This window comes from Anarrhichthys ocellatus, unplaced genomic scaffold (genome assembly GCF_004355925.1).
Source record: "Anarrhichthys ocellatus isolate YVR2014 unplaced genomic scaffold, GSC_Weel_1.0 scaffold1, whole genome shotgun sequence".
NCBI classification, from domain to species: Eukaryota; Metazoa; Chordata; class Actinopteri; order Perciformes; family Anarhichadidae; genus Anarrhichthys; species Anarrhichthys ocellatus.
This window is the reverse complement of record NW_022280031.1, coordinates 7,778,361-7,792,281: the sequence shown is the minus strand read 5'-3', so window position 1 is coordinate 7,792,281 and position 13,921 is coordinate 7,778,361. Positions and strand designations below refer to the sequence as shown.

Sequence of the window (13,921 nt, the reverse complement as noted above, 5' to 3'; positions counted from 1 at the left end):
AATTGAGTATTTACATTTTGTGCAACTTTATTCTTCCACTCCATTTTACTTCAGATATATACATGTACTTTTTACTCCACTATATTTGGCAGCTGTAGTGTAAATAAAACAGTATTATAAAAGGTCTTTTGACCAAAAACGATGGCATCACCAGTTCCAGTTAGCACCTTTATTCACGGTTATTGTGCAGATTCAGATTTGAGACCTTAAGATCAGTATACAAATGTTTTTAAATTCTGTGCAATAATATCAACAATAATAATCCATAATAACATAATAGTATTAAAGTGGGAATTAGCATATAAATTACTTTTACTTTTGATATTATTGAACATTTTGCTGATGGTGCTTTTATTTAAGGAACATTTTGAAGGCAGAACCTCAAGGATGGAGTGTATTTCATAACTCAGCATGTGAGTGCAGAAGTCCTACTAGAACATTCACTATTGGTTATGGTGATTTAAGGCATGGACCTGCACTGCAGTGAGAAGAGGCTATTAATAAGCAGGGACACGATGCTGTAGCTGCACACCTCATGTGACCAAACTTACCCCGTCTGGTCAGAGCTGCCTCTTGTGAGATGAACTTGTTCAACAGCCTGTCTCCGCAGTGCAGAGGGATGGATGGCTGGAAGAGGGGATGGAGCAAACACCTGCTCACACGCAACTTCAAGCTGTCACATACAGTTAGGCTCAGCCGACTGAGCGCGTCTCTCCTCCGTTCAATGCAAACGTGCGGCGGATTTGGCGGCCGCCCTCGCAAAGCAACAAAGGCCCGGGCCTCTCCTGTTTGTCTGGAGAGTTTCAGTGAGCTTATGCACATCTCCCTGCCCCCCCCCCCCCCCCCCCCCCCCCCGCGACGAGTGGAGCTTCTGGGGCTTGAGCCACGGGCCGGCCACGCGCGAGCTCAAGCGCGTCAACAGAAATTGGACAGCGGAGAGAGGAGGAGCTTTAACGCGGAGGTTAAAACCCAGAGCCCCCGCAGAGTGACCCACACTGAGACTCTGTGGGACAGCTCTGCACCGGGAGACACCACACACAGACACTTCACCGCTGTTTGACAGTAGACAGAGAGAACAAACTGTGAAATAAAATTATAATCTGCCAACTTCCTGAGGAGGTCCCGGGACACATCAACACGGGTATGTTTCAAAGAGGTTTTCAAAAATTGTTTAAGTAATTTATGGCGCCTGGAGGAGTTCTCGTTTTTGTGTGTATCAGCTATATATTTTCAGTATGTCACAGGATTTTCAACTAAAACACCACAAGTCAACAGGCAATGGCTGAATCCGAAGAAAACATACTTAGAAAAGCCTTATTCTTATATGCTTTAGTCGACATTTAGCAAATAGCAGTTCAAGCACGCAATTTTGCGGCGAGGCATTAATATTTCTGGGTTTGGAAATGTATGATTTCGATTCAATCTGAGTCGTCTGTCACTGATCTGGGACCGTCGATGTTTCATTTAATCCCATGGTTGTCGCTTCATCCACGGAGAAAATCCTGCGATGGCCCAGATTGAAGTCCTGTAAGTGACTTTATCTCGCTGGGGGCATTATCAGTTCACAAATTGACCAGGATTAACCAGAGAGAGGGGGGAGCAACTGAACAAAAACACATAATGTATGTATGAAAATGCAAAGAGGCATCATTCAAAGGTAGCAGCACATATAGCTTAATTTGTCTCCATGCGCATTCTTGTGTTGGACGATCACTCAGCACCAAAACCTGTGTCAAGAGGGAACTGTCCGGTGCTGAAACAGTTTGAGGACTGCTGAGAGAGAGTCACGGTTTACAAAATACTTATTATTATTACTGCTATAGTTATCATTGGTGGATGACATATTACCCTCACTGGCTCAGGTTAAATCCTTTCCAGAGTGGTATAGCCGGACTTTAGAAATACTAAAGTCCCCTGAAGCTGATGCATACAAATATGATCAACACCAAAAAGAAGAATTTTAAAAGTTCCTTTTATTTAGAATTTTATAAATTTCTATTCCTCCAACTGTTAACTATATTTTCTGTAAATTTAAATTGCTTACTCGAAGGACAATGTGAGGTGTAGAAATATAAAATCCTTTATTTTGTATTTCCTCAAAGTAATCACATTTAAGCTCTAGTCTTAAAATACTGAAATCTCTACAAAATACCCATCATGTGTATGTTTTAATTGTATGTAAGTATCCTGTTTGTTGCACACAAAAAAAATCGAATTCCCAGAAAAAAAATAATAAGGACTTGACCTCAGTGTTCTCACAGCTGTATCTCTAGTCCTGATCTTTTGCCTTGTCATAATTCTTTATCACAAACAAGCCAGGGAAGAGAAACTATTCAGTCAACTGATTTATGAACAGCATTCTGAATCATACCAATCATTCAGCCTGGTGTTAACCTGACATTATGGTAGTTTTCCACATAATTCTAGTAGCATTACTGGCTACAGCAGTCATAGACAGCATCAAGAATTTACAGTTGTTTTAGTCTAGTGGTCTATTCTTCAGAAGTGGACAAAGTATGACATCCTTTAAATAAAAGTATAGATGCATCATTGTTTGGTTGTAGTTAGGTGAGTTGGTGATTTAATGTATTGTATGACAACACATCTTTTATAAAGTTGTCATTATGTATCAAAAATCTAAAGATACAAAGTAGCTTGTAGGTGAGAAAAGAACATATTTTCCTCTTTTAAGTAATAGAGTAGAATACAATATAAATACATAAGTAAAGTGCAAATACCTGCCATTCTTCTGCTGTGGTTGTAAGTGTTGATTGAAAAAAATGTTTTGTTTGCACATGTGTTTGACAAAGATGTTGTCTTGTTTCTAGAGTACCATGATGATTAAACCATATGTGAGACAAGGCGAGGGGGAGGAGGCCGTCAGCCCTCTGCAGTGGATGGATGGAGACATGAGCTCACCTGATGGAGACGCATCAGTCTCATCACACGGCTGCAGAGATGATGGAGTGAACCAACAGGACAGGGAGATGGGGAGTGAGGATGCACAGGAGGACGAGGAGGACGATGAGGAGGGACAGGAGGATGAAAACGAGTCCAAACGACGCGGGCCCAAGAAAAAGCGGATGACAAAGGCCCGGCAGGAGCGATTCCGTGCGAGACGTGTAAAGGCTAATGCAAGGGAGCGTTCGCGTATGCACGGTCTAAATGATGCGCTGGAGAGCCTGCGCACCATCATGCCGTGTCACTCCAAAACACAGAAACTGTCTAAGATCGAGACGTTACGGCTGGCCCGCAACTACATCTGCGCTCTGTCTGAGGCCCTGGAGGGGGGCCTCTCCACAGAGAGCAGGACCTTCATGGAGACACTGTGTAAGGGCCTCTCACAGCCCACCAGCAACCTGGTAGCTGGCTGCTTTCAGCTGGGACCAGCCTCTGGTGCTGGGATGAGGCCTGAGGACAGACACAGAGTCCGGCCAGCCCCTGCTCCTCTCGGTGGCGTGGTGAGCTACTCCTCTCCAGGACTGCCAAGTCCGCCGTATGGCACTTTTGACTCTGCTCACCTGCTTCACCTGAGGGCCATGAAAGGAGGAGTGTACGAGAATCACTCGCCAAATGAGTATAATGCCGGAGGAGTAGGGACCCCTCCGTACGATGGCCCCCCTACACCACCTCTGAGCATCAGCAGTAACCTGATGCCCAAACAGGAGCCTTCACCTCACTACCCACCCTCTCACCACTACTCCCCCTCCCCTGTGGACCAGGGCCTATATCAGACTCAGACTGGCTATAACGGACACTTAGAGGGGCCCTATGACTCCTACCATCCACAGCACATGCCCCCCCGACAGATAACCTCCGTCTACAGAGACTAAGACGGGTCAGGAGAGTCGACTCTGTTTCACCCATCAATTCAACCTGACTGCTCGTCTTCACTCTTTGATCCTTCATGAACACTGACTGAAGGGTCGGTCTCTCCCAGTAGACAGTCTGCTCGTAGAGGAACTGTAGAGTAAAAATGGTTTGTTTACATGTGTGCACGTAGACTAGCACTGCATAACAATGTTAAAAAAATTAAAAAATACTTGACTAAAACCAACACAATTTCTTAAGACATTGATTACCAAATATTTTAAGGGTCCTAATGTTGCTTTAGCCATTTGGACCAGATGTCCTGTTACTGTGATACAAGCACTTCTAATTTAGCTCTGGTAACATCAGATATTCCACATAAATTAACATACATTTTTTATTTATTCTCTAATTTAATACAGTGTATATGGACTTTGTTCTGATGTGCAGGTGTGTGTCTGGTTTTCCTTTTGTACATATTTATGGCCAAGGCCTCTCTTTGTTTGCTACTTACACTGATAGTTTATCTCTTATATTACTTTTGTGTGTCCTTTTCTTTGTTTATTACAGTATTTCATGTTTTGCACTCATGCACAACATATTCAGAGGTAGATTTCCTGACGCTATGTGGCTGATCTTTGGAAGCTGGTCTACGGGAGGATGTTTTGATTAAACAAAGATCAAGGTGAAGAAGCAAAAATGTCATTCTCAGGTTAATATTATGAAAAATAATGTATCATTTTCAACAAATTTTCATTGGATTCAATGTATTTTATCTTTGTCTTTTTCATTTGTGATGTCTTTTGGAAAATGTGATGTTATTAAAATATTTTCAAAGTCAATCAGTCCATGGATGTTGTGTTTACTTTCCGACAGACAGACAGACAGACAGACAGACAGACAGATAGACAGACAGATAGATAGACAGATAGACAGACAGACAGATAGATAGATAGACAGATAGACAGACAGACAGACAGACAGACACAGTCTCATACAACAAAATCAATTCAGCATCACCAGAGCGAGCGACTTTGTTTCTCATTTTCCTCCACAGATCTCTGTGGTTTAGCTTCACTAATCCTTTGGCCGTCTTTTAATGAAAGGGTGGATGTGCGAGGCAGGATTGTAAGATAAAGATTTATGATTAACATGGCCGCCCGGCCATGCAGGAGTTCTTCTTCACTGACACAGGGACAGCATAATCCTGTCCTGACATCCACTCAGACCACAACTTAACACTCACATATGTAATAAACACATGTCTGTACATTTACACCGTTGACCTTTCATATATACTGTACACATACATTCAGGAACATAGAAATGTGTAATACTGTATCTAGATAAAGATTTGTTTGGTTGGAGATACCCGACTTGAATCTGATAATTGAAAAGTAATAGAAAAACATGAAGTGATAAAAGGTTGAAAAGAGAAAATGATAGAGCAACTGACCGAGTTGAAAAATATAGGTAACTGTCAAAGTGGAGGCAACAATGAAAAAAATACCAAAGATCTGATCTAAGAGCAGCCACTTGTGTTGATTCATGGTCCAGGCTGGTCAGTTTGAGGACCACCCACTGAGAGGTCAGTTAGAGGGGGTCACAAGGTCCCACTGGGTCATGGCTCAATGGTGGGAATGGGCTAAAAGAGTCATGGTCGCCAGTTGAATCATCTTTCTGCTGGTCAACTCATCTTCCGGTTTATTTCTGGACAAACTGTTCACCCCAGCTTTCCATTTAGAACGGTGAGTGTTTGGTAAGTATGATGTTAGAGATTATATTATGGATGAAATGTTCATAATCCTGATAAACATGCCGACGAACATCCCACGCTTGACCTGCGCTGAGAGAAATATATCACTTTGTTTTCACAAGGATTAGTATAAGCCTGTGTGTGTTTGTAGTGCATTTGCACCACAAACCAGGGGAACCAGGGACTAACTTTGTAGGGGCAGGATGAATAACAAAAACAGGGCATCTCTCTGCTCTTTGAAGGCACAGACTATCCTCAGACAGGACGTCTGACCCTGGATATGTGAGATATTCCTTATTAATCCACATGATAGATGATAGACCGTTGATAGACCGATGTTTTAAGGGGAAAAAAGATTTGCCATTTCAAAAGGCCACTTTTTCCCCCAAGACAAACAAAGGTCTGAATTCACCCTTTTTGACCCTTGACCCCTCTGACTGTGACTCAAGATGATCTAAATGAGCCCATGATGGCAGCAGAGATGTTTCATGTGCTACTACTATCTCACTTCTGTAAAAGCCATTTTTAATCTCAGCGAGGCACATTCCTTCTTCAAGGAACCTTTTGGTAATATCTTATTTTACAAGTCCACAATTTTCAAATAATTTACTAAACAAATTCTAATTAGTTTCCTGACATTTTGGTGCTAATCATAAAGTAGGAAAAATAAAGATAATGTTCATTGCAAGTGTAACTAAGTCTTTTAGTCAGTGCACAGGTCATCTGAACATATACAGATGTTACATTTATCTACAGCTATACATACAATTCAAGATGTATGAGAATAATGTTTCCAATAATACATTCACAGTTACTTGGGTTTAAATGAGAACTTATTTCAAGGAAATGTATATGTTTCCTATAACCGTTACTTAGCTCTGGGAAATGTTCAAGAAAATTGAGAAATTATGAACCCATAAAATAAAGCATTAAATAGTTTTCTTTCATATTGCAGCTTCTTACAACCTGATTATTATCTGCAAGTCAACTACACAACATAATGTATTTCCAGTGTAAGTGTTGGATATGTATGTTTACGCATGTGCATAATGCGTCTGTGAAACACAGAAAAACATTGTGCGTGCATGGCTGCCTTATTTGGGATAAAACAGTATTAAGCAGCTGATCGGAGCTCAGTGTCTGAATGGTTGCATTAACTCACTAATCCTGAAGGGAGAGGGGCAGTCTGGCAGCAGCTCATCATCTCCTCTGCAGCACAACAGTATATGCAGCTATTGTGCACTTAGTCCACAACAAAGCATCCGATGGAGCTAAAGACTCACTCAGGGACTAATACAAGTATCTTAATTCAAAAGAAATTCAGGAAAAAGTAGCATCCTCTCCTGTTTATGGCCAAGAGGAGAGCTTTGACTATCGCAGATGCATTTGTTAGTAACTACTCTATAAATGAGGAGAGTAGAATTACACTGCCATCAAGTGGTGAAAGCTTTTTTTGAAATACAATCATCAGCTGGATGAGAGATGAGCATTTGGCCATGAGGTGTCACTGTTACACAACCGGCTGTAACTGTGAAGTCTGACTGAGGCCTTCGTCTAACACCATCCTTCACTACTTGCCTTTTCTGAACTTGATGAGTGATTGAAATTCAGTTATCAGTTAAACACAATCTGCTGGAAAAACCTAACAGCCTTTATAGTGTTCAAATTAAACATTTGACATTTAATTTGCATAAGGTAGAAATAAAATAAAACCAGAAAACATGAGGTGAAATTTCATCTGCTAAACACAGCGTGCTGGCAGAGTGAGTGAGGAGTGGGAATAAAATTAACCTATTTACATGTAAACTGGTTGATGGAGTGTGTTTGGATCAGAATAATCAGGCTAATGAAGGTACCTGGGGACTCGGTTCAATCAGAAATCTGCACGCTGTCCTCTCTATCCAGCTAGTGATCATATAAAGCTCTGTTATTATTTACCGTGAAAGGACATGAAAAAGGATTAATCAAGGAAATCTGACTGATTAAATCTTCAAAGTGAAGAGCAAGAGCTAATAGGAAAGAGGGATGTGGTCAGTGCTTTTATCCTTGAGGTAGAAAACAACCAAGAACAAAAGCAGACAGTGCTCTGCAGGACTGCTGGCAAAGTGGGCTGAAAAGGAGCCAAAAGCAATGTTGGAATACAACACAATCGGCTCTATTTGAAGTATAACTTTTATTTGGGTTAAATCTTATTGTTTGATAAATATAATTTGTTTTTTTGTGATATATGCCTTTATAGATAATGAGACAATTGATTCTGGGGTTTTCTACAAAATCTAGAGTCAACCACACAATTGTATTAGTTGCATCATAAAAGAAAGTGTTGAATCCCCACAGTATGAAAGTACACAGTACAGCCGTAAAGTCAAAGGCTGCATCAATCACTTAAAAAAGACATCATATCACAAACATCTAAGACATTAATTGACAAGTCAATGTGCCAACGAGAATAACTAAATATCTCAATATTCATTTTCCAATTTATGAAAAAAATGTTGGCTTGAAACTTCAACTCCACTACATATGAGTGTGAAACCTTTTTATGCTTTTACACTATTTTTCTGACAGCTATAGTTATTAGTTGATCTGACTAATAATAATTGAACTTACAAAACAGATGAACATGTTCTAGTCATGAACAAGAAAAGAAGTGCAAGTACAGGAGGGAGATCATACAACAAGTTGGATAATGAAAGACAAAAATCTCAGATCCATCCTCATTTTTCCAAAAAACGTGGACAATAACCCAAAATACATAATAATGTCAGGAAAATATAGCTTTTTCTTGATTGATCTGTATCTCTTAAATAACAATTCTGGGTTAATATTTGTAATGACGGTCAGTCATTTTGGGGAAGACAGTAAAGTATAATGTTGAACCAGTTCATGATCTTCTAAAGCAAGTGTCCAACAGTTGGCCGTCTTTGACCTCCTTCTGGGAATAGAAATCCTGTCTGTCTCAATGTATAAATGTCCTATTTCTTATGGATTCATAATTATCTGAGACAAATACCAACCTGGGCAAAAAAAATATGTGAACAGAGAGTGGTAAAAATGTAACTGCATTGTTGTGTCCTACGGTAGCTTAATTAGCTGTTTGAATGAGTTGTTTCGTCGTCCAAACAGCGCCACATGTCGAGGGGACCGGAGAACACGTAAACATTGATGAGCCATTTATAGATGACAGGAAGAGGAAAGCAACATCCTGCATTTCTCTGCCGGATGTAATGGCGAGTGTTCTTGTAAAAAATGTATTGCAGAGAGAGAGAGAGAGAGAGAGAGAGAGAGAGAGAGAGAGAGAGAGAAGAGCGACCCTGAGGGGGAGGAATCAGTGTGTGTGTGTGTGTGTGTGTGTGTGTGTGTGTGTGTGTGTGTGTGTGTGTGTGTAACTGTATCCCCCTGGTGAAATGTGCTTACTCCTCCAGTTTGCTGTCCTTCCCCACTGTCCCTTAAACTAACCCCTGCATGGCATGTTGCCAGAGGGTGTTTGTGTGTGTCCATAATATGCAAAATGAAATAAAAGTGAAGGTGTCTGCCTCTAAATTAGACGAGGTTATGAGTTTACATGCATCTCTCTCTCAGAAGTGTCACAGAGGGATCCTGCCAAGCCAAGCTTTTACTGCTAGCATTAAACACAGTTTTGTTTTTTTAAACAGCCTATCTCATTTACACAAGAGCACTTCACATAGCCTACTGAATGCCATTAAGATGTTCATATAGCTTTAATGGCCTGTACTTAACCCTACCATCCACCATATTCTGTAAGGTGAGTTGTAAATTGCAGGAGGCAGAGTAGAGTTGACTTCTTCTTCACAGGACTTTTAGCATATCAGAACTAGGCTGACATTTACTCGACATTGCGCCATGCATCAGTCTCACCTCAAGCGTCGGCTCCTGCTCCTCCACCTAATACTCTCCTGCCTCCGTGAAACAACCCTTGCAAGCACATTTATGACATCCAATCTGAATTTACACTTATTGGCAGCGGAGTGGAATCGACATGCTAGCACACAGGAGCCCAACGGTATCATGTTTGTGGATTTTGTGTGACTGTGTTCATCTCACAGCCATCCACATTTTAATTCCGTCATCCAAACTATTCCAGCACTTCACTGTGGGTGTTTCCCCCGATGACAAATTGAACTGCGTAATTGGTGACTGAGAGGCTGAGAGTGTTTTGGATCAGCGTTTTAAAGAACTTACCTTCTGATGTTTGATAACTTTCTCTGTCTGATGTCACTGTAGAAAAGGAACTGCATCTAGAGGCTGTTAAAACAAGTTGGGGGTGTATGACTGAGTGCATTGTCATTTCATTTTTTATTAGCAGCAACAATAAAGGGAAATGTCAAATAAAAGGAGTTCATTAGAGTCTTATAGTGGGCAGAATGTAAAATGTCCTCAATATTGGTATATGTGATTAAAAGATGCACTTACCAATATTTTTTATATTACCCACAGATCAAATGACTGTGTAAGGAACTGTAAGAGAGATACTTATCACCCAACTCTGCAGTTCCCCTCCTCAACTCTACGGAGCATTTGTGTCTTTCGGCTCAATGTTTTGATTTTACAGCCTAGAACTTTAGTGTTTTGATTGACTCTTGCCACTCTCATTTTCATCCTCAGCAGGCTGCTGTTTTCACTACCTGCCCAGAACCACAGTGGAAATGTAAAGTCAGCGACTTGCTGGTGAACTAAGTGGAGCATTGAGCAGCTACAGAGACAGATATTTCCCCCAGGAGATGGTTGAGACAGAAACAGAGCTAATAGAGAGTGAATATTGGACTTTAAGGTTGCGCAGATGTGTAAAAAATTTGGGTTGAAGAAATTTGTATCTATGCTGTTGTAAAAAATGTTCTAGATAATCAATTGAGAAACAGGATAAGGATGAAATAAGCATTTTTCTGTTTGCTGCTTAAATTGCGCAAAACAAAGAAATAATAACAAAAATGAAATAATTTATTACCGTAAACTACGAGGGTTAGCTACCACAGTATAGTATAACACAATCTCCAAGTTGACACATTTATATTGTCTCGGGGTATATAATGATAAAGGTTGGTGAGCTGTAAGAACACCTTGGACAATGTTTGGCATAAGTCAGGACTTTACCTTTTCTGTCCCTCACACAGTGTGATATGTTGTGTTTTCTAATTATATCAGAATGCTGCCAATAATGTACAAACTACTGTCTGTGCCTTTGCATTGTGTAATTTATAGAACATCTTAATAACTCAAGTTCTTTTACTTGTAAATTATTGGTAACACAAGACAAATTTGCTGTCACACAAAATATATGCATCACTTTTAATCCACTTCACTCTGTGACCTTTCTGCCAAATTTGCATAATCAAAACACCAAAAGGAAGACCAAGAAAACTAATTGCAAGCAATTGCAGTTTTAGGACTTCTCTCATCTGGCTATCACACTCCCCCCCCTCAGATATACAGCAGCATTGAACCATGGTTTGATAGTTGTGTGACGAAGGCACATTTCGTCTGTTGTTTATTCGAGCCATTTAGCATATCTGAGAAAGAAACCTGTTGGGCAGAGTCATTTGTGTGGGAACCCGTTTCCCAATCAAACAACAAAAGAAACAACAAGAAACAACAGCCTGAAAGCCATTTGTTTCATCCGCCAATCATATTTCCCTTTGCTTCACCATGTCAACATTTGCTTCCTCTCCTTCATGTCTCTCAAGTTTCAACAGCTTGCCACCTTCCTGCTCCTCAACAACACACACACTCCAATCCTCGATTCGTCTGATCTTCCACCCGTCGCTGGGTACCCCTCCTCTCTGTCCTGCTCCTCCTTTTCCTTACACTCTCTCTCTCTCTCTCTCTCTCTCTGCCTGTATCTCCCTCCTGCCACAGTTGTCCTCACATATTAGGTTCCACCGTCCTAAGAGCCTCTGGAATCTCTTGCACTTGTTTGTTTTGCTCCTGGAAAGAGCATACATACGGCAGGAAGAAGAAGAAGAAGAAAGAAAAAATAACACATAAAGAAAACACTTAAATAGATTAAAATAGATTAAAATAAATCTGAAAAGAGAAAGAGACTGTGAGGAAGATGAAGAAGCTGAACACCAAGCCGCCTGCTGTTTGATGCAGCTACACTGAGCATTTCCCTCTCTGCTCTCCAGCTGACTGGTGCAAGGTCTGCTCTCATGTCGCTCAGTACTACTTTATTTATCTCTTCACAGTAACTTGAGCGTACTTTTACTAATTCCACTCAAAGAGGACCTCTGTGTATATTACTGTATGCTGGCTGACACACTGACATTTGGACTCTCTACCGGAATTTGGAGCTTGTGAAGAACAGAGGCGACCAATGTGGGGCTCAGGTAAGATTATCACCGACTACTGAGCGATGCAAAACCACCCACAACTCTGAGCATTCCTCCTTTGATCACCTTAAAATGAACCAAGAGGTGGATAAGCCAGGATCCCCTCATTATTGCAATATTCTGTGCAGAAACAAAGAGCGAGTGACAGTCTTCAACGAAGCTTTGAAGGTTTCTCTCTTTGATGAAAGTTAGGGCAGTCTCTAACAAACGTCAGCACTCAGTGTCAGACAAGGAGTTTGCACTTAGACCTGGTCTGACCCCCAACCTTTTACATACATCATTCATTGGTATGATGCAGGGAAGGAATGATGGAAGAAGGGAGGGTGAAGGAGGGAAAAGAGAGAAAGAGTTTAGGCTTAAATAAAGAGGGCACTGTCTGTGCACTTTCTGACATTCCTGGCCAAATTGTTCTCTTATCAGCATCACAGCAGGATGGAAGAGTTTGGCAGACGCAGGAGAAATAATGAGCAATGTGTGATGAAGTGCACAAAGTTTTCTGTGTTATAAGCTTAAGATTCAAATGTGTTGGAAACCTATATTCAATGCAATACAAGGAAGGAATGTCGCCCAAGGAAGACCTGTAGATGTTTGAAACGGGGCCAATAACACTACAGGGAGTTGTGATTCCTCTTCCTCTTTTGCAAGATTCAAACAATTGTCCAGTGGCTTAACAGAAAAAGTTTGATGATTAGTTTAAGTTTAACTAAAAAACACTGAACCTTTACCAGGTCATATACACATGTTGTATGTCTGGACTTAAAAAAGAAGCAAATTAAGTACAAAAGGAATTCATCAGACGTCGGGAATAAGTCATTAGTGCCTTTCATAGAGAATTAACATTGTTAAATCCCTCCCTGTAAACATGACATCCGTGAAAACAATTTTCCTATATTTGATAAAATAGAAAATAATCTTAATTGATATCTACTTACTAGCTTTTCCTGAGGCGTTAAACCAGTTTCATCGTCTTCTTCCGACTTTTTTTTGAAGTTGACTCATGTGATCACGTGACATTCAACCCCAGTCATGTGATTAGAGGTGGTCCATTCCGTCACTCTGCCAGGACCAGAGAAAAACACTGTCTGTAACTTTACATCATATCGATTCACAACCAAACAGAGTTTGCTGCTTTTAAAGTGTGTTTAGACCTGAGCCTAAGTCCAGATGCTCTGACCACAAAGCACAAAGAGCAGAATAGTAAAACTAGTCAAATTGAGTTAAAATATTGTTATCCGTTTGTCAAGAAGTAGATCCCATAATTTGATTGTGCAGTGCAATATTAAAATCATACTTGTCATGAAGGATAGAATATGGAAGTAAGTTATTCGTTAAAAAGTTGCTTTCATCTCCTCACCTGTTTGGCCACTTTAACCTGTAAGTTTATGATTCAACACAATGCTTAAAGTTTAGGCCGTTTTACGTTGTTACACATAAAATGAAGACTTCACTAAATGTTGGCAGGACTCCTCAGGACTCACTGCTAATGATCAAGGCTAAAATTAGAGTTCAACAAGCCTGTCGACACATTCATGGCCTCCTGGGGCAGAATGAAGGAATGACAGGATGATTGAAGTCACATGCACATAATCACACGCACGCACATACACACACAGGGCCACTGACTGTACAGTACTGCGCACTACTTACAACCCATGCTACCAACCTCAATCATTATATCTATACTTTTTTATGCAAGAGGAACGTTTATTTTTGAGTGACAAGAGGAAAATACTCCACCTCTCCTCTATATACTCTGTACTGTACTGCTAGACGTGGTTAGACTGTTCACCAGAGAGCACGCTGCAGCATTAGCAGACATTCAATTAGTGTCCAACATAGTCAAAAACGAGTCCATATTTCAAAAAAACACAGATTCTCTTTGCAAAATGTTATTTTAATTGCTATTTCCTGTCCAAGTTATTATTATACCACATTATGCTTTGCTTTGAAAAATCACAATGTGTGTTAAACAATGGTACAATAAGAGCTCAGTCCAAAACCCCGACGA

General features: G+C 40.5%; 1 protein-coding gene across 1 annotated transcript; it reads left to right on the top strand.

Annotated features, from left to right (window-relative positions):
• The first annotated feature begins 1,090 nt into the window (after window positions 1–1,090).
• LOC116387596 (neurogenic differentiation factor 4-like) lies at window positions 1,091–3,923 on the top strand. Its single transcript, XM_031854860.1, has 2 exons — window positions 1,091–1,141; window positions 2,829–3,923. The coding sequence occupies exon 2, from the start codon at window positions 2,835–2,837 to the stop codon at window positions 3,831–3,833; it is 999 nt and encodes a 332-aa protein (XP_031710720.1). The 5' UTR covers window positions 1,091–1,141; window positions 2,829–2,834; the 3' UTR covers window positions 3,834–3,923.
• Window positions 3,924–13,921: the final 9,998 nt, after the last annotated feature.

Excerpts from the sequence above, each read along its gene's own strand:
- LOC116387596 (XM_031854860.1), top strand. The coding sequence starts at position 2,835 with ATGATGATTAAACCATATGTGAGACAAGGCGAGGGGGAGGAGGCCGTC.